The sequence below is a fragment of the Zalophus californianus genome, chromosome 5, assembly GCF_009762305.2.
Source record: "Zalophus californianus isolate mZalCal1 chromosome 5, mZalCal1.pri.v2, whole genome shotgun sequence".
Classification (NCBI taxonomy): domain Eukaryota; kingdom Metazoa; phylum Chordata; class Mammalia; order Carnivora; family Otariidae; genus Zalophus; species Zalophus californianus.
Window position 1 is genome coordinate 25,419,592 of NC_045599.1, and position 24,942 is coordinate 25,444,533.

The 24,942-nt window shown below is 36.9% G+C and overlaps 1 protein-coding gene across 2 annotated transcripts in view; it reads right to left on the minus strand.

The window, feature by feature from the left end:
* MEIKIN (meiotic kinetochore factor) overlaps positions 1–24,942 on the minus strand; it is an 83,325-nt gene that overhangs the window by 32,145 nt on the left and 26,238 nt on the right. For both annotated transcript variants that reach the window (XM_027604365.1, XM_027604364.1), the window contains 2 exons: positions 10,984–11,048; positions 7,470–7,540 (listed from right to left, as the gene is read on the minus strand). In XM_027604365.1, the coding sequence (XP_027460166.1) occupies positions 7,470–7,540; positions 10,984–11,048 (136 nt within the window). The remainder of the gene's footprint in view (positions 1–7,469; positions 7,541–10,983; positions 11,049–24,942) is intronic.

A 24,942-nucleotide genomic window follows, 5' to 3' on the forward strand; every position in this document is an offset into this window, starting at 1 on the left:
CCTTGGTTAAATTTATCTCTAAGTATTTTATTGTTTTCTATGAGATTATGAATGGGACTTTTAAAGGAAAAACCACAGTCCTTCCCTTTAGTGAATCTGTCACCTATGAGTGTCCTTAACTACTCACACTTCTGATACTTCTGGTCACTAAATGCGTTTGGGGTTTTCCCCACAACAGAAAATTCTCTGCAACACCAGCTAGATGTCCTACAGTTCAACTCAATTCTAATACTTTCTACCTGGAGATGGGGTCAGATCCCATAGGTTTAGGGCTCAGTCCCACAAGACTGCTCCCACCCTACTTCAGATGCCAATCACAAGTGCTAGGTACCCAGGTTATCCTCAACTTGTGTACAATTTGGCTACAAGTTGGAAGCCTCTATCACCCCATCCTCAGGTTCAATTAATTTGCTAGAGCAGCTCATATAACTCAGGGAAACACTTACATATACTAATTTATTAAGGGATATGATAAAGGATACATATGAACATAGAGCAAGGTCTGGGAGGGTCCCAAGTGTAGGAACATCTGCCACCATGGAGTTCTGCTCTGTCACCTTCCTGGTGTGGTTGTGTTCACCGACCTAGAAGCTCTCTAAATCCCCTACTATTAGAATTTTTATGGAGGCTTCCTCACGTAGGCATTATCAGTTACTAACTTCATTCAAGCCCCTTTCCCCTCTTTCGAGAAGGGAGTGACTGGGTTGAAAATTTCAAGCTTCTAATTATGGCTTGGTCTTTCTGATGACCAACCCACATCCAGAAGCCATATAGTAGTCCACTCAGAGTTGTCTCATGAACAAAAGATCCTCTAGTATTTTTTTTTAAGATTTATTTATTTTTAGAGAAAGAGAGTAGGAGGCAGGCGCAGAGTCCGCCAAGCAGACTCCACACTGAGCATGAAGCCTGATGTGGGGCTTGATCTCCTAAACCTGAGATCGAGACCTGAGCCAAACCAAGAGTGGGTGCCAAACCAACTGTGCCACCCAGGCATTCCAAAAAGATCCTCTAGTATTCTTTTTTTTTTTTTTGATCCTCTAGTATTCTTATCAATTAGGAATTACAAGGGTTTTAGGAGCCCTGTGTGAGGGATGAAGTAAAAAAAAACTAAATATTAAAACAAAATATGCTCCTGGTTTTCTTATTACTTAGGAAATTACAAATGTTTAGGAGCTCTATGCTTGGAAATGGGGGCAGAAACCAATATATATTTTTCTCTTATCTCACAGAATTGCTTTTTAATTTCTCCTTCAAATAGTTTGAAGCTAGTGTATAGAAACACAACAGATTTTTGTATATTGATTTTTGTATTCCGTAACTTTACTGATTTTATTTATTCTAACAGTTTTTCAGTGGAGCCTTTAGGGTTATGTTATGCCATGTACAATGTTCTTCCTCTCTTATATGGATGATTTTTATTTCTTTTTCTTACCTAATTGTTCTGGTTAAACTTGCAGTACTATATTGAAAAGAAGTGGCAAGAGTGAACATCTTTTCTTATTCCTGATCTTAGAGAAATGGCTTTTAACTTTTCACCATTGAATATGATGTAAGCTGTGGACTTGTCATATATAGCCTTTATTATTTTGAGGTATATTTCTTCTACACCTAATTTGTTGAATGTTTCTATCATGAAAGGATGTTGAATTTTTTCCAGTGCTTTTCTACATCTATTGAAATGATAATGATTTTTATCCTTCACTCTGTTAATGTGGTTTATCACATTAATTGATTTTCTTACATTGAAATATCCTTGCATCCCAGGGATAAATCCTATTTGATCATGGTATATGATCTTTTCATTGTGCTCTTGAATTTGGTTTGCTAGTATTTTCTTTAGGATTTTTACATCTATGTTCATCAGGGATATTGGCCTGTAAATTTCTTTTCTTTCAGTGTTCTTGCCTGGATTTGGTATCACAGTAATTCTGGCTTTGTAAAATGAGTTTGGAAGTGTTCCTTTTCTTCAATTTTTTAGAAAAGTTTAAGAAGCATTGGTATTAATTCTTTTTTAAACATTTGGTAGAATTCACCAGTAAAGTCATCTGGTCATTTTTATTTGCTGGAAGATCTTTTTATTACTGATTCCATTTCCTTGCTTTTTATTGTCTGTTCAGATTTTCTATTACTTCATGATTCAGTCTTGGTTTCTATTTCTAGGAATTTATCCATATCTTCTAAATTATCCAATTTGTTGGTGTATAATTATTCATAGTAGTCTGTTATGTTCCTTTGTATTTCTGTGGTATGAACTGTAATGTCTCATCTTTCATTGATAATTTTATTAATGAGTCATATTTCTTTTTTTCTTAGGTGAGATAAAAGTTTTTCAATTGTTTATCTTTTAATAAAACCAAGTCTTAGTTTTGTTAATGATTCCTATTGTCTTTCTAATATCTATTTCATTCATTTCTTCTCTTATTTTTATTTTCTTCCTTCTGTTTTGGACTTTATTTTTTTCTAGTTCCTTGTGGTATAAGGTTAGGTTGCATGTTTGAGATCTTAATTTTTTCTTAATGTAGGTATTTATCACAATAAAGTTCCCTCTTAGGGTTACTTTAGCAGCATCCCATAAGTTTTGGTATGTTGTGTTTCCATTTTTATTTGTCTCAAGATATTTTTTGATATCTCTTGATTTCTTCTTTGACTCATTAGTTATTCGTGAATGTGTTGTTTAATTTTCACATATTTGTGAATTTTCCCCTTTCCTTCTGTTATAAATTTCTAATGTCATACCAATATGTCAGAAAAGATACCTGATATCATTTCAATCTTCTTATGTTTGTTAAGACTTGTTTTGTGATGCAACATGTGATCTATCCTGGAGCCTGTTCCATGTGCACTGACAAGAATGTGGATTCTACTGTTGTCGAATGAAATGTTCTGTATATGTCTGTTAGGTCCATTTGGTATAAAGTGTTGTTCAAATCCATTATTTCCTCAGTGATTTTCTGTCTGGATGATCTATTCATTGTTGAATAGTAGGGTATTGAAGTATCCTACTACTATTGCATTGTTGTCTATTTCTGCCTTCAGACCTGTTAATGATTATTTAATATGTTTAGGTCCCTCAATATTGAATGTTTATATATTTACAAATGTTACATCCCCTTGATGAATTGGCCCCTTTATCATTATGTAACAACATTGTCTCTTATTATAGCTTTTAACTTAAAATCTATTTTGTCTGATATAACTACTCCTGATCTCTTCTAGTTTTCACTTCCGTGGAATAATTTTTTCCAACTCTTCACTTTCACCCTAATTGTCTTTAAACCTTAGGCAAATCTGGGTGGCTCAGTTGGTTAAGTGTCTGACTCTTGATCTCAGGGTCATGAGTTCAAGCCTCCTACTTGAAAGAAAAGGAAGGAAGGAAGGTAGTAGGAAGGAAGGAAGGAAGGAAGGAAGGGAGGGAGGAAGGAAGGAAGGAAGAAGCTTAAGTGAATCTCTTCTAGGCAGCATATAGTTGGGCTATTTTTTTTTTTATTCCCCCACTTTATGTCTTTTAAATGGCGAATTTAAATCATTCACACTTAAAGTAATTCTTGATAGGTAAGAACTTAATTGATAGTAAGGACTATCATTTTGTTAATTGCTTTCTGATTGTTCTGTACTTCCTTTGTTCTTATCTTCCTCTCTTGCTGTCTTTCTTTGTGAATTGACGATTCTATTTTTTATAGGGGTATGCTTTGATTTTTTTCTCTTTACCATTTGTGTGTCTCTTAAAGACTTGTGCCTGGATTGCCATAGGGCTTTCAAAATAGTTATAACAGTCAACTGCATAAAAATGTTCTACACGTTTACTCCTCACCCCCACATATGTTTCATGTTGTTGGTATCTCAATTTACTTCTTTTTCTATTTTATATTTCCTTCTTTTCAACCTATTCCAATCTGGCTTGCCTCTCATCAGTCCACTAAAATTATTCTCGCTAAAGTCATCAGTTTCCTTCTTGATTCTGAATGCAAATGACTTTTTAAAAATTAACAATTTTTTAGAGAAAAGTTTGAGGTTCACAGCAAAATTGAGCAGAATATACAGAGTTCCCATACAGCCCTTGACCCTATATATACAATCTCCCTTATTTTACATACTGCACCATAGCGTTACATTTATTAAGATAGTTAAAACTATACTGCTACGTTATTTTCCTTTTCCCTGAAGAACTTCCTTTAATATTTCTTACAAGGTAGGCCCACTGGCAACAAATTATAATTTTTCTTTGTCTGAGAAAGTCTTTAATTCTCCCTCATTTTTGAAACATAATTTCATGAGGTATAGAATTCTAGGTTGGCGGGTTTTTTCTCTCAGGACTTTAAATATTTCACTTCACTCTTTTTTGCATGATAGTTTCTACGGAGAGATCTGTAATTCTTTGTTCTTTGTTCTTTTGCTCTTCTTTGCTCTTCTATAGGCAAGGTGTTTTTCCCCTCTGGCTTCTTTCAAGATTTTTTTCTTTCTTCCAAGATGTTTGAATATGATAAATCTAGGTATAGTTTTGAGGGCATTTATCTTGCTTGGTGTTCTTTGAACTTCCTGAGTCTATGATTTGGTATCTGACATTAATTTTGGGAAATTCTCAGTCACTATTGCTTCAAATATTGTTTCTGTGCCTTTCTATGTCTCTTCTCCTTCTGGAATTCCAATTATGTGTATGTCACACCTTTTGTAGTTGTGCCACAGTTCTTGAATAGTCTATTCTTTTTTTCAGTCTTTTTTCTCTTTGTTTTTTATTTTTGGAAGCTTCTACTGCCATATCCTCAAACTCAGGTATTCTTTCTTCACTATGTCCAGTCTACTAATGAGTCCATCAAAAGCATTCTTCATTCTTGCTATAGTATTTTTTATTTCTAGCATTTCTTTTTTGATCTTTCTTAGAATTTCCATCTTTCTGTTTATATTATTCATCTGTTCTTTCATGCTGTCTCCTTTTTCCTATAATGCCCTTAGCATATTATTCATAGTTATTTAAAATTCTGGTCTGAACATTCTAATACTACTGCCATATCTGACTCTGGTCCTGATGTTTATTCAGTCTCTTCAAAATGTGTTTTGTTGTTGTTGTTGTTGTTGTTGTTGTTGTTTTGCCTTTTATAAGCCCTGTAATTTTTTGCTAAAAGGTAGACAGGATATACTGAGTAATGAGAACTGTGGTGGATAGGCCTTTAGTAATGTAGTGGCAAGGTTTAAGTCACAGTGCTATGATTAGGTCTTTTTTGTTGAGCCTTTACCCCTGGAGGGTAAAATTCACCAGTTATTTCTTAATCCCCACACCTCCTTAGGTGGGACAGGACAGGTAGAGAGAGCTGTATCTGGATATTTCCATTCCTCCATGTGGAAGGCCAGAGAGAGCTGGAATTGCAGTATTTTCCTTTCCTCATTTGAAAAAGCAGAGCTGGCTGAAGTTGGGTATTTCCCTTCCCCAAGGTAGGTCAGGCTCTACTAAAACCCCAAGTTAGGCTCTGGTAACATACATTCTTCTGAGGGAAGGTTTTGTTAAGAACAGAATACCCCAGTATATTTCAAAATGGTTCTTTTCCTCTTCCCATTACCAAAAGCATGAAGGGATTTTTCTCAGATATTGACTGTGAGGATCTGATAGAGGTCCTTCCTAAAGATAAAACTCAAAAAAGTGTCGAGGCACCCTGATGACTGTGTCCCTCTTGAGTTTTTAACTCTCAGCGTTGTCCTCACTGAGCTCTAGCAATTCATCAATCACACCAGCACTGATTTTTCCATCCCAGCACTGGTTCTCTGGGAGATTTCTGTTCAAGTGTTTTTGCTCTGATAAGTCATGATTTTCTGTATCCACCTGTCTGTCTTTCCAAATATTAGTGCAGCACTTTGGCCTATGACATTATTTATCTGACATATCTAAAAAGACTTGTTGATTTTTAACTTTGTTCAGGTTTTTTTTTTTAAAGATTTATTCATTTGTTTTAGAGAGAGAGAGAGCACAGGGGGTGGGAGGAGAGGGAGAGAGAGTCTCAGGCAGACTCTGCACAGAGCCCAGAGCCCAACTCAGGGCCCAATCCCATGATCCCAAGATCACCACCCAAGCAAAAACAAAAAGTCAGACACTCAACTGACTGTACCACCCAGGCGCCCCTTTGTTCAGGTTTTTACTTGTTAGGCCAGAGTGTTGACTTCTAAGTTCCTTACATGCTAGACCAGAAACTGGAAGTCCTCCAATTTTGCAAAGTTCTTTGTAACACTGGGATTCCAAGCAAAATTCAAGATTGTTAACCACTTCCCCTTTTAGGAGTAAATATTCTTGTCTCTTGGCTTCTATGATACCATATTCTGTTCATTTTCCTCCTTTTCTCTGTCCACTCTTTTCTACCTGACTGTAGAGTATTCCAAGGAATGATCCTGGACCCTTTTCTCTTCCTCACTCTGTAGAAATACATTCTTTCTCAGGTGCTTTCATCTATTTCTATTAACTTAAAAATATCTAGAACACTGTACACTTATGCTTTCCTAAACTGCCGATTTATAGCCAATGGTCCTTACAACTTTTTCATTTTCATGTACACTCAGACCTCCTGCCTCTCCTATCATACTAAATAGCACCTTTAGTCACCAAAACTGCTTAAGACAAAAACCTAGAAGTCTTTTTTGATACCTCACTCCTTCATCTTCTATCTCCAATTCAAGAATTCTACAGGCAAAATTATCTTGAATCCATGCATATTTCTCATCTCTCCTACAAAATATCCTTGTCAAGGCCACCACAATCTTGCACCTACAATATCTGTAACTTCATACTAAGGAATCTTCCTACTGAGACTCTTGCCCTTTCTCAATTTTGTTTTTTTACCCAATGTATACAATGACAGTAAAGTGTAGTGGAAAGAATACAGATGTAAGCTCCAGAAAGACCTGCCACAAACTCCCCAAACACACTAATTAATATCTAAACCTCATTTTTCTTAGCTATAAAATAGGTGAAAACAAAGCAAAACAAACAAACAAAAAACTCACCTGGTAGGAATCCTATAAGGAAAAGATACAATTTGTAAAAAGTGCTTAGAATAATGCTTAGCATTGAATAGTCACTCAAAGAGTGGCTCCTGTTACATACAAAATAAACCTCAAATTTCTCCCCAAAGACCTCTAGATTCTGGGCCTAACGTACTAATTCACAAATACTCCTCAGCAGAAATCACTGCTCTGGCTACACAGCAAATGTCTTATTTTTACCTTAAATTAATGTTTACCTTAAATTAATAGACATCCAATTATCCAAAAGGAATTTGGAAAAACTGTAAACTTTAATTCTCTTTCATTAAACTTATATAGAGTATATATTCATGTAACAGTAATGTAATTAATTACTAAGTTTAAAAACTGTTTGAAATTATTGACTTCAATAGCTGAAAAGTAATTCCTATAAAACTGTTGGTTAAGAATATGTTCTATATTAATGAAATTTATGATTTATATAGTTTTTCTGCTTCAACACTTGCTTTTTTCTTTGTTTTTCCAGGGGCTGAAGGGTAAGTTTTCTCAGCAAGTAAAACTTCACAAGCTGCATTATCTGTAAAGAAAAAGATGCTTCAATATTTTAATTATTTAACATCTCATTAACTGTAAGTACAGAAAGTAGAATTCAAATTTGAAAAAAAAAAAAACCACCCTGATTTTAAGGGTTGTCTTTGAAATAGTTTTAAAAGAAAAGCTTAACATATGTTGAATAACCTGACTTACTGCAGATAGAGTTTTATTTTAAGACCTCTAGGTTTCACATGAGTAAATAAGCTCTACGTAAAATATTTACTTTTCATTTAGTACAGAAGGTTGCATGTGATTAAAATTCTTCATTAATTATCCTTCCATTTCCACTCTCCTGTATTTTCAGGCTCTCTCTTTTTACTGCAAATTTTCTATTAGCATTTAAAATATAGTCAGGACTCTTTCATCTTACCAAAAACTTTATCTGTACCCCATACTCCTTCCTGCTATATCTTTTTTTTTCCTTTTCTCCATGGGCATGTTTCTTCAAAGAGCTGTCCACATATACTAACATGACTTCCTCTCCTCTTGTTTACTCCCAAACCCACAGCAATCTAGTTTCAGGTCCTACCTTTATGAACAGAAACCCTTCCTGTCCTACCTTACTGGACATCAGTACAACAAACATGAACATTTTCCCTCTGGCCCCTTTTATGACTCCTCTTCAGTCCTGACTCTTCTCTTTTTTTCACTCTCCAGGCTCAATCCAAGGCAACAAATATCTAGTCTGCTATGTGGCAATGTTACTACTATGAGTATTGCAAATTTGGCTTTTCTTTATTCTTAACACTAGTACCTTGCTTTAAGTCAACATGAGATTTCCCTTTGAATTATTTCAATAGCTTTTCAACTCAGCTCCCTCTGCAGTCCACTGCCCACATAATATATCTAAAACACAAGTTTAATATCATCTGCTTAAAACTCTTCCAAAGCTTTACACCGTATTCAAGTTAAAACTCAAGCTTCTTAACTCAGCATACAAAATCCTGGTTTTTATGATCTCTGCCTATATACTTCTATATTCCCAGCCTCACTGCAAAGGCTAAAGGTATTCTATTTTTCTCTCTTATGCAACATCCAGCCTCATCAGAAAATCCTGGCACATATGCTTTAAAATATATTTCAAATCAGACCGCTGCTCCCACTTTAATCTCATATACCACTATCTGACCACCACAATAGTTTAACAGGGTCTATTTGCTTTCACTTGCCATCTTAGTCCATCTTAGTAGCCAGAGTGATAATTCAAAATACATATCTAGTCATGTCATCCCTTTGATCTAAGATGTGTTTCTTGGCACATTTAGAATAAAACCCCTACCTCTTATGATGGCATAGGAGACTCTACATTATATCATTTGATTACCCCTGAACACAATTGAAGTCATTCTTTTTTTTTTTTTTTACTCATTTTGCTCCAGTCATTCTAACCTCTCTTCTATTCTTCAAACATGCAGAGCTCATTCCCATCTCCTAAACTTTTCTCTTGTTGTTCCCTTTGCCCAGCATGCTCTGTCACAGATTTTCATATGACCCACTCTCTCACTTCATTCAAGCTCTATACAAATGTAATCTCCTCAGAGAGGCCTGTCCTATTACCTTGTCTAAAATAGCATCCCTAGTCACACTCTGTTTTTACCAGCTTTATTTTCCTTCAATACTCTTATTCCTGACATTGTTCTATATTTACTTATTTAACAGTTTGTTATCTTTCTTCCTCTACTATAACATAGCTCTTTTAGGGCAAGGACTCTGTCATGTTCCTCAGCAGCTAAAATACTTTGTGTCACACTGTAGGTGATTAATAAATATTTATTGAATGAATGGAATTAATGAATGATAATATGAGGTGTCTCTGAAACATCCAAGGGGAGATGTTTAGAAGGTAGCTGCATATAAGGGTCTTAGCCTCAGAGGAGAGTCTTTAATGAGAGAAAACTTGGAAACCTTGTTTTTTATAGGACACCTATACATATCAGGGGGAAAATTTTAAAAAGATTAAAATCTAGGAACTAGCCTTGAAGAACTCCCACATTTAACCACTAACAGTGGTAGATAAGATTGCAAAGGACCTGGAATTACCTGAGAAGTAATTTCTTGTTTATTTGTTTGTCTCTATGATTAGACTATTTTCTAACATTTAGTAAAGAACCTGACCTACAATTGGAACAAAGATAGATTTGTTGAATTAAGGAAGTAAAAAATACCACTTGAGCAAGATGTGACTTAATTTTAAATTTCAATCAATCAACCACATAAAAGTAAGAATACGAAAGCATACATAATTCCAGAATCACTATTCTCTCTTACTATAAGGCCTTATAAAAAAACATTTTCTACAGCCAAAGCAAAATTTTTTATTGGGCAAGGCCTAAGTAAAATCATGATTGTTTTTGGTACCCTTACCACTTTCCCTTTCATAATCTCTCTTCTCTTGTTCACAAATGCCCTAACTCTTAGATCTATAAAACAAATCCCCCTTCTAATGTTCACCCTACAGGGTAGTAGATGCTAGCTATTCCTTTAAAAGATGTGTGCTTTTACAAGTTTAGTTTTTATCACTTGATTAATTTCCCTCAGCACAGCAACTATTTGGGCACCTGGGTGGCTCATTTGGTTAGGCATCTGCCTTCGGCTTAGGTCATGATCCCAGGGTCCTGGGATTGAGCCCATATCAGGCTCTCTGCAGAGAGCCTGCCTCTCCCTCTCCTTCTGCCTGCTGCTCTGCCTGCTTGTGCTCTCTCTCCCTCTCTGTCAACTAAATAAATAAAACCTAAAAAAAAAAAAAAAAGAACAGCAACTATTTTAATCATTTTTATACCGAGAATTCCTAACATAAATCCTGGCATATAGAAAATACTCATTAAGAGAATTTCTTAAAGTGAAGATTATGTAAAAAAAAAAACTTTTTTTGCTTATATAAACATACCTATTAAGAGCAAAACCAGCAATTCTTCAAGTTTAACCAAAAACAGATGCTATAAAGCTTGATTCAGGAAATAAAAATAGCAATCTGAGATACAGCATGGATTAATAAGATTGGAAATGTTTCACTAAGTTTATCCTAATAATAAATTAAATTATAGAGTGTCTATAATGCAAGGGTACTATGTTATTTTTATTTTCAATCATCACATATAATTCCAATATATTTGTTTATTGATTATCTTCCTTTCTCATGACTGAAACTTAGGAGGCAAAGACTTTATATCACTCTTCACTGGTATATATAATAATGCCTAATACAGAGTACATACTCAGTAAATATTTATGAAATGAATTACTGAAGGGTGTTATAGGGATAGTTAAGACAGACATTCTAATTTCACATATCTTCATTTTTTAAAATACAACCAAGCTAAAAAGCACTCAGTTTCCTGGGCTACCATTTTTCTCAAAATATGCTACACTGTCACAAAAATAAAGAAATACAGAATTATGAAAATGATTAGTTTCACTATTTATTACCTGATTCTGAATGTGAAGTACTCTTTGGTTTTAGAGAAATATTTTGGTCTGCTAACATCATCACTCTATAATAAGAACAAATTAATTAATAATTAAATTATTCTCTTAATCTTTCAGTAACTTTTGAGAATCTTCAAATAATACTTACAATAATAACATTTATATTTGTATCAAATATCCTGTAGAAAAAATATAACTGGTTAAAAAATGTTCCTGTATCTATATGAACAAATAGTTTAATAATAAAAGGCAATGTATTTATACATTTTTCAGTGTGAGACAATACAAATAGAGGACAAGGTATAGTGTTCAGAATGAGACAGACCTAGGGTTAAAGCCCAATTCTTCTACTCACACTTGAGTGGCCTTGGAAATTTACTTAACTTGTCTTGATTCTTGGTTCCCTCATTTATACAAAAAGAATGGCAATCTTGTTTCCTAGGGTTCTTGTGGTAATGATCTCAAGTAACATGAGAGATAATACTTTTTCAAAATTAATATCCTTTTCTCTCTCTCTTTTAAAGATTTTATTTATTTACTTATTTATTTGAGAGAGAAAGCACACGAGCACAAATATTAATTTTCAAAATTAATATCCTTTTCTCTCTCTCTTTTAAAGATTTTATTTATTTACTTATTTATTTGAGAGAGAGAGCACACGAGCACAAGTGGGGGCAGAGGAAGAGGGAGAGGGAGAAGCAGACTCCCTGCTGAGCAGGGAGCCCAATGCATGGCTCAGTCCCAGGACACTGGGATCATGACCTGACCTTAACTGCTTAACCAACTGAGCCACCCAGGCTCCCCTATCCTTTTCTCTTTTACAAATGACACCACCCCCAATTCTACTGAAATGTGTATGAGAGGATTACAAGAGGAATACCAAAGGATCAAGGTTCAGCCTCTGACCACCAAAACGGGATTTCTGAATCCCTAGTAAGACAATGGAGTTGAAAACCAAATGTGAGAAGATGATTTTCTAAATTCCTATTGCTGGCTTATTGAACAATTGAATTCAGTAAGGACAAAACAATTTTAGGCAAGGGAAGCAAAGGCAAAAATGAACTACTGGGGCTTCATCAAGATAAAAAGCTTTTGCACAGCAAAGGAAACAGTTGACAAAACCAAAAGACAACTAACAGAATGGGAGAAGATATTTGCAAATGACATAACAGATAAAGGGCTAGTATCCAAAATCTATAAAGAAATTATCAAACTCAACACCCAAAGAACAAATAATCCAATCAAGAAATGGGCAGAGGACATGAACAGACATTTCTGCAAAGAAGACATCCAAATGGCCAAAAGACACATGAAAAATGCTCCACATCAGTCGGCATCAGGGAAATCCAAATCAAAACCACAATGAGATACCACTTCACACCAATCAGAATGGCTAAAATTAACAGGTCAGGAAATGACAGATGTTGGCAAGGATGTGGAGAAAGGGGAACCCTCCTACAGTGTTGGTGGGAATACAAGCTGGTGCAGCCACTCTGGAAAACAGTATGGAGGTTCCTCAAAAAGTTGAGAATAGAGCTACCCTATGATCCAGCAATTGCACTGCTGGGTATTTACGCCAAAGATGCAAATGTAGTGATCCAAAGGGGCACCTGCACCCCAATATTTATAGCAGCAAAGTCCACAATAGCCAAACTATGGAAAGAGCCCAGATGTCCATCAACAGATGAATGGATAAAGAAGTTGTGAGATACACACACACACACAATGGAGTATTATGCAGCCATCAAAAAATGAAATCTTGCCATTTGCAACAACGTGGATGGAACTACAGGGTATTATGCTAAGCAAAATAAGTCAATCAGAGAAAGACAATTATCATATGATCTCACTGATATGTGGAATTTAAGAAACAAGGCAGAGGATCATAGGGGAAGAGAGGAAAAAATGAAACAAGATGAAACCAGAGAGGGAGGGAGACAAACCATAAGAGACTCTTAATCATAGGAAACAAACTGAAGGTTGCTGGAGGGGAGAGGAGTGGAGGGATGGGTTAACTGGGTGATGGACATTAGGAGGGTATGTGTTGTAATGAGCACTGGGTATTATATAAGACTGGTGAATCACAGACCTGTACCCCTGAAAACCAATAATACATTATGTTAATTTAAAAAAAAAGAAAATATTGATGAAGGAAAAAAAACCAATTTTATTCTATCCTATTTCCTCTTTAAATTAATCCTGTCAAAAATAGTACTTTCTTGCCCCTGAATGAACTTGCAGGTGTATTCCATTGTTTTTGTGGTATTCTCTTGTACAAAACAGTTATTTTGGGGTAATAAAAAGCCCAGTGTAATATCACAACACCAAACTCTTATTATCTGATTTATATTTCATCCTTTTCCCAACGTAGGACAGAATTAGTCTCAAAACCTGCAGTGAGGAAATCAACCATGGTTGGTTTCTCCTATATTTCTTGTTCTTTTTCCTCCCCTGTTTGGGAGCTACTCTTTGGGTTCCTCTGGCATTGGAGTAGGGGAAAGGAGTTGTAGAAAGGGACATAAAACGTCTTTCTTGATTTTGACTGACACTATTATAACATGCCATTGATACCCTCTGGGTCTGACAGATAACCAAATGCTGACTCTTTCAAACCTGAAGTATTTTGAAGGGTTCAATGACAAGATTTCCCTACACTTGGGGCTCTCTCACTTGCTGCTATTTATGATCTCCTCAGCTTTTGCATTTGATGATAGAACTTTCAGCCTTGCTTTCAGTAGAGTTTACCTTTTCCTTTGCAGGAAGTCATACTGGGCATGAACCTTTCCAAGAGGATCCATAACTGACTCTCTTCTGTGGGATGTATATCTAACCTATAGGCATTATGCACAAATCTTTGTTGTGCCAAACTCTGAAAGTACATCTAGGTTCCTCTTTATTCTGCCATTCCAAGGCATTTAACAGACTGCTAACAGCCCTCTTGCATTTAGACTTTTCAGGTGTGAGTCAGAAACCAAGTTCAGGGGACATATGTCAAACTTTTCAAATGGTTCTCTTAGAGCTTCTTCTCCTGTGTTGAGGTGAAGGAATAAGCCTACCCTCTCCTTGCATATAACACCAATAACTCTTATCAAAGAAATATATATTTTTGGTCATTTCATCCCTTCAGTGCACTCTTAGCTTTTTCTTAAACAGCTTGGAGATTGCTGATGGGCAAACGCATGAAGAATTGGGTTTTGACTCCACCTTTTACAAATTGTACATAGATAAATCTACACTGATGGGAATGGGGGTAACTGTCATTTTATTTTGTTTTCATCTATTGAGGTCACTGTTCAAACTTTAAGACTACCTGAAAGCCACAATTTAATATCGTGCTATGTTACTCAAGTTCCTCTTAACATACATAGATGAAAACCACAGAGTTTTACTATTAGCTACAGAATGTAGAAAAAATTCAGGATGTGACCAAAGATAAATTCCTGCTCCATGCTTTCTAGCCTAGAGGATTACTGCTAATTAAAAGGGGACAGAGCCTTGGGAAATAAGCAGTTCGACAGTGGGAAATGACTTCTCTCCATCAAGCCCTAAATCTGGAGGTGGGAGTACTTAGGTATGAAGATGACATTAGAAGAGGTGAAGAGAAAGCCAAAAGCAGAGGGGGCATGTGCCATACTCACTCTAGGTGGACACATCCACAGAGGGTGGAAACTCAACATCAAAATAAGAGTTTGGACTATTCAGTCAGAGAGGAGACCTCAGTTAGCCCTCCTTGAGCGTCCCTTAATTCCTGTAGATTGTGAATGAGTTCTCAATGTTCCAGATACCAAGGGCAATGCAGAAGGTGCTCAAATTAGAGCACCTAATTTGAGGTGCTCTAATTTGAACCATTTGAACCACCAAATGGTTCAAATTAGAACCAAAATACTTGACATAGGGCTGCTGTGGCTGGTGACTCTACCGCAAAGGTTGCAGAAAGGCAATCAAGTCAAAATCTTGATGGAGGACTTCAAAGGAGTTTCGGGTAGCAACAAAACCTAAGGTGAGAAAAAAAATCAGCAATGGAGGATCTCAGGCCCTAAATAAAGCTGTAATTTCACCAAAGACTTTATCAGCAGAGTCCAGCCCAGGTATTGAACCAGTCTTAAAACCTGCAGCATAAATTAATGTAAGTCCAGAGACACCTTGTGGATCCCAGACAACCTCAAAGCCCCAACTTTACCCCTCCCCCAGCTCTGGCTTGTTCCTATGCCTATACACCTATATTTAGAACGGCCATTTATCCAAACTGGCACCTTTCCAAGAGTAAAAGGGAGTTCTACTAAAATTTATGTCAGAACAATAGACAAATACTAGGACTGTCCCAGGCAAATCAAGAGGTATGATAATATACCTATATGTCATTCTCAGGAATATGGAATGAGGAGAAAAATCTGTAAGATTCAGCATTCACCCAAAAGAGACTTTTAACTGGAAGTAAATGGATAGCATTAAGTTTAACTCATCATTTCCCAGCTAAATAGGAGAGAAGGGAGAGGACAGCCTATGAGAATTTGAAGTCAGTTAATTTTAAAAATAAATACATTACATGTGAAACTAATATTACACTCCTTGCTCACTAACTGAAATTTAAATAAAAATTTTAAGGGCTCCTGGGTGGCTCAGTCCATTAAGCGTCCTACTCTTGATTTTGGCTCAGGTCATGATCTTGGAGTGCTGGGATTGAGCCCCACATCAGGGGGGAGTCTGCTTGTCTCCTTTCCCTCTACTCTTCCCCTTGCTTGAGCTCTCTTTCTCTTAAATAAATAAATCTTTAGAAATACACACATACTTTAAAAATAAGAAAGAAACAAAGAAACAAAGAAAGAAAACTAGCTATATATTCTCTGCATATCCAAGTAGTACATTTTATTTTTTAAAGATAGGGCAGCATTTAAGGGGGACAGAAAATAAGATCAGATACACATAATCAGGCACTGTATTACATTTGCTCCATGTAATATATAGGCAACACTCATTGAACTGGGTATACACATATCTTTCAGCAGTATAAACAAAACGTCCTTTCTTTATTAGGTACTATGTCAAAGTTATAGGATTTTAACTTTGTGAATGTCTACTTAATTAAAGAGAATACCAAAATATCTAATAGTTAACAGGTGTTCAGAAGTAGTATAATTACTATCCAAACATCTCTCCTTCCTTCCTAAGAATATATTGCATTGCAAATTGTGGAAGGGATTTAAAATCATGAATCATCATTTCTCTCTGGTGACATTAATAATTTATCTTCAGAATTTTCACTGTTGCTCACCTTAAATTTGTAAAACATGCAAAATCTGTGAAGCACAATAAAATGAAGTACAAATAAAAGGAGGTAAGCCTATAAAAGATTCCCTTTTCTTCAGAAATTTTTTACCACTTAGATACAAGGATATTTCTAAGGAAGCTTTCACACTAATGCTATTCTTTTCACACTCTACACAGTTTCCTAGGGTGATAACTATTCCTTCAGCCCGGAATCTTTCCCTTGCTAACTAGGCTGGAATATACAACTACTTGCCCGATATATCAACTTCAAAGTGTTGTAGGTATTTCAGTGTTTTCCAAACTAAAATTATCTGTCACACCAACTCACTCTTGCTTTTCTATTTGTGTTCCTTCATCCAAAGAATTAGTCATGATTTATCCAGTTTCCTAAGTCAGAGGGCTGGAAGCCAAGTTGGACTCCACCTTCCTCCCTTAACCAACTAAATATTAAAAATTATTGATTATCAAAAAGGAGGAAAAGATGGCAGAGGATTAGGGGACCCTATTCCAACTGGTCCCTGGAATTGAGCTGGATAGCTACCAGACCACTCTGAACATCCACGAAATCAGCCTGAGATGTAAGAAGATAGATCTGGATCTCTACAAACAGAATATCTCAGGTGGCTGGTTTCGAGGTATGAAACGGGGAGCTGTGATTCTATGGGGCATATATCTGAACATAAACAGAAGGGGGAGGGAGCCGAGCCATGGGGATCCTACACCACCAGTGAGCGATAGCCTCCCATGCTAGGGATCCCGGCACAGACTCACAGACTCGTAGCGGTGAGGCCACGCATGCAAACTGGGGGCTGGCAGTTTTTAGAAGCACAAAGGACAGACACGTGCCCCGACACGGAAGCAAGGACTGGGAGCGCTGCTGAGGGGCGCACAACCCAGGACCCTGCAGTTTATAGCAGCATAGACAGAAACAGAGATAGTGTGGCCTGGAGAGCTCACTGAAGAACAGACTGAGAACTCTCTGCTCTGAGGTAGAGGGTTAGAAAAGATCTCTTGTGCTCTGACTCTCGGAAGAGATGCAGAAAGCCACCAGGGAAAGATGTCAAAGAACAAAAGCCCCAAAAAACCGTTTTTCACTGAGCCCATCCCCCACCACAGGGGGCAAGGCAACTCTGCCCAAACAGGGTTGCCTGAGTAAGAGTGCGGCAGGCCCCTTCTGGGAGACAGGCTGGGAGAACAAGAGGTCGGCAACCCTAAGGTCCCTATAAAACAGGTGCATCTTGCTTGGGTTGTGGTCAATAATTTGGACTCTGTACATACCCTCAACCACCCCTCAACAGAATGACTAGGAGGAGGAACCCCCAAAATAGGAAAGACTCTGAGGCTGTGACTTCCGCCACAGATTTACAAATGGATAGAGATATAACCAAGATGTCGGAGACAGAATTCAGGGTAGCAATTGTGAAGACAAGAGCTAGAATGGAGAAATTGATTAATGGCAACGTAGAGTCTCTAAGGGCAGAAATGAAAGCTGAACTGGCAGAACTTAAAAATGCTATCAATGAGATCCAATCTAATCTAGATAATCTAACAGCTAGGGTAAGTGAGGCAGAAGAACGAGTTAGTGATCTAGAAGACCAATTAATAGACAAAACGGAAAAAGAGGAGGCCAAGGAAAAACAACTCAAAATCCACGAAAATAGAATCAGAGAAACAAGTGACACCATGAAACGTTCCATGTCAGAATTATTGGGATCCCTGAGGAAGTGGAGAGAGAGAGAGAACTAGAAGATATATTTGAGCAAATCATAGCTGAGAACTTCCCTAATCCAGGGAATGAAACAAACATTCGTATCCTAGAGGCAGAGAAGACCCCTCCCAAGATCAAGGAAAACAGGCCAACGCCCTGGCATGTAATAGTAAAATTCTCAAATCTTATAACCAAGGAAACCATCTTAAGGGCAGTTGGGGGAAGAGATTCCTTACATACAGAGGGAGGAACATCAGAATAACGTCATACTATCCACAGAGACCTAGCAAGCCAGAAAGAGCTGGCAAGATATATTCAGGGTACTAAATGAGAAGACCATGCAGCCAAGAATACTTTATCCACCAAGGCTGTCATTTAGAATGGATGGAGAGATGCAGAGCTTCCAAGACCGGCAGAAACTGAAAGAATTTGTGACCACTAAGCCAGCCCTGCAAGAAATATTAAGGGGGATTCTATAAAAGCAGAAAGACACCAAGAGTGATATAGAACAGAAATTTACAGAGACAATCTATAGAAACAAGGTCTTCAAAGGCAACAGGATGACAATAAATTAATATCTTTCAATAATCACTTTCAACGTGAATGGCCTAAATGTTCCCATAAAATGGCACAGGGTGGCAGATTGGATAAAAAGACAGGACCGATCCATATGTTGTCTACAAGAGACTAATTTTGAACCTAAAGATACATCCAGACTGAAAGTGAAGGGATGGAGATCCATCTTCCATGCCAATGGACCTCAAAAGATAGCTGGGGTAGCAATTCTTATATCAGACAAATTAGATTTTAAGCTAAAGACTACAGTTAGAGACACAGAAGGACACTGTATCATTCTTAAAGGGTCTATCCAACAAGAAGATCTAACAATTGTAAATATCTATGCCCCCAACATGGGAGCAGCCATCTACATAAGCCAACAGTTAACCAAAATAAAGAATTATATTGATAACAATACGTTAATTGTAGCAGACCTCAATACTACACTCTCAGCAATGGACAGATCATCTAAGCAGAAAATCAACAAAGAAACAAGAGCTTGAATGACATACTGGACCAGATGGACCTCATAGGTATATACAGAACATTCCACCCTAAAGCAACAGAATATTCATTCTTCTTGAGCACACACAGAACTTTCTCCAGAATAAACCACATACTGGGTCACAAGTCAGTTCTCAACTGATATCAAAAGATTGAGATTATTCCCTGCATATTCTCAGACCATACTGCTTTAAAACTGGAACTCAATCATAAGAAAAATTTGGAAGAAATTCAAACACTTGGAAGCTAAAGACTCTGCTCAAGAATGTTTGGGTCAACCAAGAAATCAAAGAAGAACTTAAACAATTAATGGAAACCAATGAGAATGAAAACACATCAGTCCAAAACCTATGGGATACTGCAAAGGCAGTCCTAAGGGTGAAATACATAGACATCCAAGCCTCACTCAAAAAAATAGAAAAATCCCAAATTCACCAACTAACTTTACACCTTAAAGAACTAGAGAAAAAGCAACAAATGATGCCCAAGCCACACATTAGAAGAGAAATAATTAAGATTAGAGCAGAGATCAATGAATTAGAAACAAGAAACACAGCAGAGCCAATCAACAAAACTAGAAGTTGGTTCTTTGAAAGAATTATAAGATCGATAAACCACTGGTCAGACTTATCCAAAAGAAAAGAGAAAGGACCCAAATTTATAAAATTATGAATGAAAGGGGAGAGATCACGACTAACACCAAGGAAATAGAAACAATTATTAGAAATTATTATCAACAACAATATGCCAATAAATTGAGCAATCCGGAAGAAATGGATGCCTTCCTGGGAACCTATGAACTCCCAGGACTGACACAGGAAGATACTGACAACCCGAATAGGCCAATAACCAGTAACGAGATTGAAGCAGTGATCAAAAACCTCCCAAAAAACAAGAGTCCAGGGCTTGATGGATTCCCTGGGGAATTCTACCAAACATTCAAAGAAGAAACAATACCTATTCTCCTGAAGCTGTTTCAAAAAATAGAAACAGTAGGAAAGCTTCCAGACTCATTGTATGAGGCCAGCATTACCTCAATCCCCAAACCATAAGACCCCATTAAAAAGGAGAACTTCAGACCAATATCCCTGATGAATATGGATTCCAAAATTCTCAATAAAATCCTAGCTAAATAGGATCCAACAATACATTAAAAAGATCATCCACCACGATCAAGTGAGATTTATCCCAAGGATGCAAGGGTGGTTCAACATTCGCAAATCAATCAATGTGATAGAACACATTAATAAGAGGAGAGAGAACCATATGGTCCTCTCAATTGATGGAGAAAAAGCATTTGACAAAATACAGCATCCTTTCCTGATTAAAACTCTTCAGACTATAGGGATAGAGGGAACATTCCTCAAGTTCATAAAATCCATCTATGAAAAACCCACAGCAAATATCATCCTCAATGGGGAAAAGCTGAGAGCCTTTCCCTTAAGATCAGGAACATAACAAGGATGCCCACTCTCACCACTATTGTTCAACATAGTACTAGAAGTCCTAGCAACAGCAATCAGACAACAAAAAGAAATAAATGTATTCAAACTGGCAAAGAAGAAGTCAAACTCTCTCTCTTCGCAGATGACATGATACTTTATGGGGAAAACCCAAAAGACTCCACCTCCAAATTACTAGAACTCATACAGCAATTCAGTAATGTGGCAGGATACAAAATCAATGCACAGAAATCAGTTGCTTTCTTATACAATAACAATGCAATTGTGGAACGAGAAATTAGAGAAACGATTCCATTTACAATAGCACCAAAAACCATAAGATATCTCAGAATAAACCTAATCAAAGAGGTAAAGGATCTAGACTCTAGGAACTACGGAACACTCATGAAAGAAATTGAAGAAGACACAAAAAGATGGAAAAACTTTCCATGCTCATGGATCGGAAGAATAAACATTGTTAAAATGTCTATGCTACCCAAAGCAATCTATACCTTCAACACCCTCCCGATCAAAATTCCAATGACATTTTTCAAAGTGCTGGAACAAACAATCCTAAAATTTGTATGGAATCAGAAAAGACCCCAAATCGCCAAGGAAATGTTGAAAAAGAAAAACAAAGCTGGGGGCATCACGTTGCCTGATTTCAAGCTATATTACAAAGCAGTGATCACCAAGACAGCATGGTACTGGCACAAAAACCAACATATAGACCAATGGAACAGAATAGAGAGCCCAGATATGGACCCTCAGCTCTATGGTCAAATAATCTTCGACAAAGGAGGAAAAAATATGCCATGGAAAAAAGACAGTCTCTTCAATAAATGGTGCTGGGAAAATTGGACAACTATATACAGAAGAATGAAACTCGACCGTTCTCTAACACCATACACAAAGATAAACTCAAAATGGATGAAAGACCTCAATGTGAGACCAGAATCCATCAAAATCCTAGAGGAGAACATAGGCAGTAACCTCTTTGACATCGGCCACAGCAACTTCTTTCAAGATACATCTCCAAAGGCTAGTGAAACAAAAGCAAAAATGAACTTCTGGTACTTCATCAAGATAAAAAGCTTCTGCACAGCAAGGGAAATAGTCAAGAAAACAAAGAGGCAATCCACAGAATGACAGAAGATATTTGCAAATGACACTACAGACAAAGTGCTGATTTCCAAGATCTATAAAGAACCTCTCAAACTCAACACCCAAAAAATAAATAATCAAGTCAAAGAATGGGCAGAAGACATGAACAGACACTTCTCCAAAGAAGACATACAAATGGCTAACAGACACATGAAAAAATGTTCATCATCATTAGCCATCAGGGAAATTCAAATCAAAACCACAGTGAGAAACCACCTTACACCAGTTAGAACAGAATAAATTGACAAGACAAGAAACAACAAATGTTGGAGAGGTTGTGGAGAAAGGGGAACCCTCTTACACTGTTGGTGGGAATGCAAGTTGGTATAGCCACTTTGGAAACAGTGTGGAGGTTCCTCAAAAAGTTAATAGAGCTACCCTATGACCCAGCAATTGCACTACTGGGTATTTGCCCCAGAGACACAGATGTAGTGAAAAGAAGGGCCATATGCACCCCAATGTTCATAGCAGCAATGTCCGCAATAGCCAAACTGTGGAAAGAGCTGAGATGCCCTTCAACAGATGAATGGATAAAGAAGATATGGTCCATATATACAATGGAATATTATTCAGCCATCAGAAAGGATGAATACCCAACTTTTACATCAACATGGATGGGTCTGGAGGAGATAAGGCAAGCAGAGAAAGTCAAGTATCATATGGTTTCACTATTTGTGGAACATAAAGAATAGCACGGAGGACATTAGGAGAAGGAAGGGAAAAATGAAGCGGGGGAAATCGGAGGGGGAAACGAACCATGAGAGACTATGGACTCCGAGAAACAAACTGAGGGTTTTAGAGGGGAGGGGGGGCGAGGCGATGGGTTAGCCCGGTGATGGGTATTAAGGAGGACACGTACTGCATGGAGCACCGAGTGTTACACGAAAACAATGAATTATGGATCACTACATCAAAAACTAATGAGGTATTGTATGGTGACTAACATAATAAAATTAATTAAATTTTTAAAAAATTATTGATTACCCCTTCTGAATTGTTCTGAAGTTTTCCCTTTTTCCTGTCCTGGCTGATAAAGTTCAGGTCCTAATTACGCCTCACTTGAAATGCTACAAAAGACATTCCTTCAATCTAATCACTCTTTCTAATCCATCGTTTTCTTTGTTGCAAAAGTGATTATTTTAAGACAGAAATATTATCATGCATATGTCTGTGAAGAGGTGGGATAACAGGCAAGAATTTTGGTTGGGTAATGTAAAAGTTCTACAGAGATCTACACTCAAAAGTGTAACAATCCTCACCCCCACAAACTCATCAGCACAGAATACCTAAACCATAAATCCCCACCAAGGAAAATAACATTGTACCATTTACTATTTAATTCTGATTAAAAGAATCAACTTATAAGACAGTAAGAGTTGTACATGATTATTTGACAGACACAAAATCTATCAAATAGCTATAGATCTTTTCCTTCTATCTCAAAAAGCTGAGAGGCAAAATGTGGTTCAATAATATCATCTGATTCTTAACTCTTATTGCTTATTTATTTTTGGTCTATTATCTTTCTTACCTCTATCTTCTATTAAAAATTACATTTCCTTGGTTTCCTTAGTCTTAACTTTTTTTTATAGTTTTATTGATGTAATTCACATAGCACACAATTTACCCATTTAAAGTGTATATTCAATGGCTTTTAATATATTCAGAGTGTTGTGCAACTGTCATCACAATTAATTTTAGAACATTTTCATCACCTCAAAAAGAAACCCTGTACCCATGAAGCAGTCCCTATTTCTTCCCAAAACCCCTAGACTTAAGCCATCACTAATCTGCTTTCTGTATATACAGATTTGTCTATTCTGGATACCTCATACAAATGCAACCATAAAATATGTGGTCTTATATGACTGGCTTCTTTCACTTAGAATATGTCCAGGGTTCATCAATGTTGTAGTATATATCAGAATTTCATTTTTTATTATTGAATAATATTCCATATGGCTATACCATATTTTATTTGTCCATTCATTAGCAGATAGACATTTGGACTGTTTCTACTTTTTTGGCTATTATGAATAAAGTTTCTGTGAATATTCATGCACAAGTTCTTGTGTGGACATGTGTTTCCATTTTTCTCAGGTATGCATACCTGGGAGAGGATTGCTGGATCAAACGTAACGTTTTGAGGTACTGCCAAACTATTTTCCAAAGCACCTTCACCATTTTAAATTCCCACCAGCAATGTATGAAAGTCCCAATTTTTCCTTATCCAACACAAAAGTTATTATCAGTATTTTTAATTATAGCCATCCTAGTGGGTATGAAGTGATTCCCATTCAAGTTGACTTGCATTTCCCTAATGGATAATGATACTGAGCATCTTTTCATGTGCTTATTGGCCATTTATATATCTTCTATGGAGAAATGCCTGTTTGGATCCTTTGTTCATTTTCAAATTGGGTTATTTTTTCCTTTTATTGTGAGTTGTAAGAATCTTTTTAAAAAATTTTTTTAAAAGATTTTATTTATTGAGAGAGAGAGAGACAGAGATAGTGAGAGAGAAAGCATGAACAGGGAGAGGGAGAAGCAGGCTCCCCGATGATCAGGGAGCCCACCGTGGGGCTCGGTCCCAAGACCCTGAGATCATGACCCGAGCCGAAGGCAGATGCTTAACCAGCTGAGCCACCCAGGTGCCCCAAGAATTCTTCATATATTCCGGATACAAGTCCCTTGTCAGATATATAATCTGCAAATATTTTATCCCATTCTATGGATTGTCTTTTCATTTCCTTTATGGTGTCTCCTGACTTTGTTTTTAATCTTGTATGAATTTTTTGCAAGTTCCTTCAAACTTTGGAAATTAAAATGTTTAAAAGCTTTGTTATATTTTACCGTCTTACTGAAAATCTTTCAGAGACTCCCATCACATTCAAGAGAAAATAAAAATCCCAGGCCTTAAGGCCATTCATGATCCAGACTATGACCACCTCCTTCAATTTAGATACTGTCTCTCTCACATATGCCTTACCCCTCAGTCTACATGCCCCAAACCAAATTCTTGATCTTTGCCCGCAATGTTTTTCCTCAGTCTCTCCCATTTTAATAAATGGCAAAACCATCCTCCTAGTTGCTCATGCCAAAACCGTGGAGTCAGTCTTGACAATTTCATACTCTACCATTCAATCCATCAACGAATAACAGTCCATCCTGTTAGTTCTGCTCTCAAAATATATGCAAAATCTGACCTCTCTACCTTTACTCTTACCACTCTGGTCCAGTATTTCTTGCTTAGATTACAACAACAGTTTCCTAAATATAATCTCCCTAATTCCTTGTCTCTTCATAATCTATTCT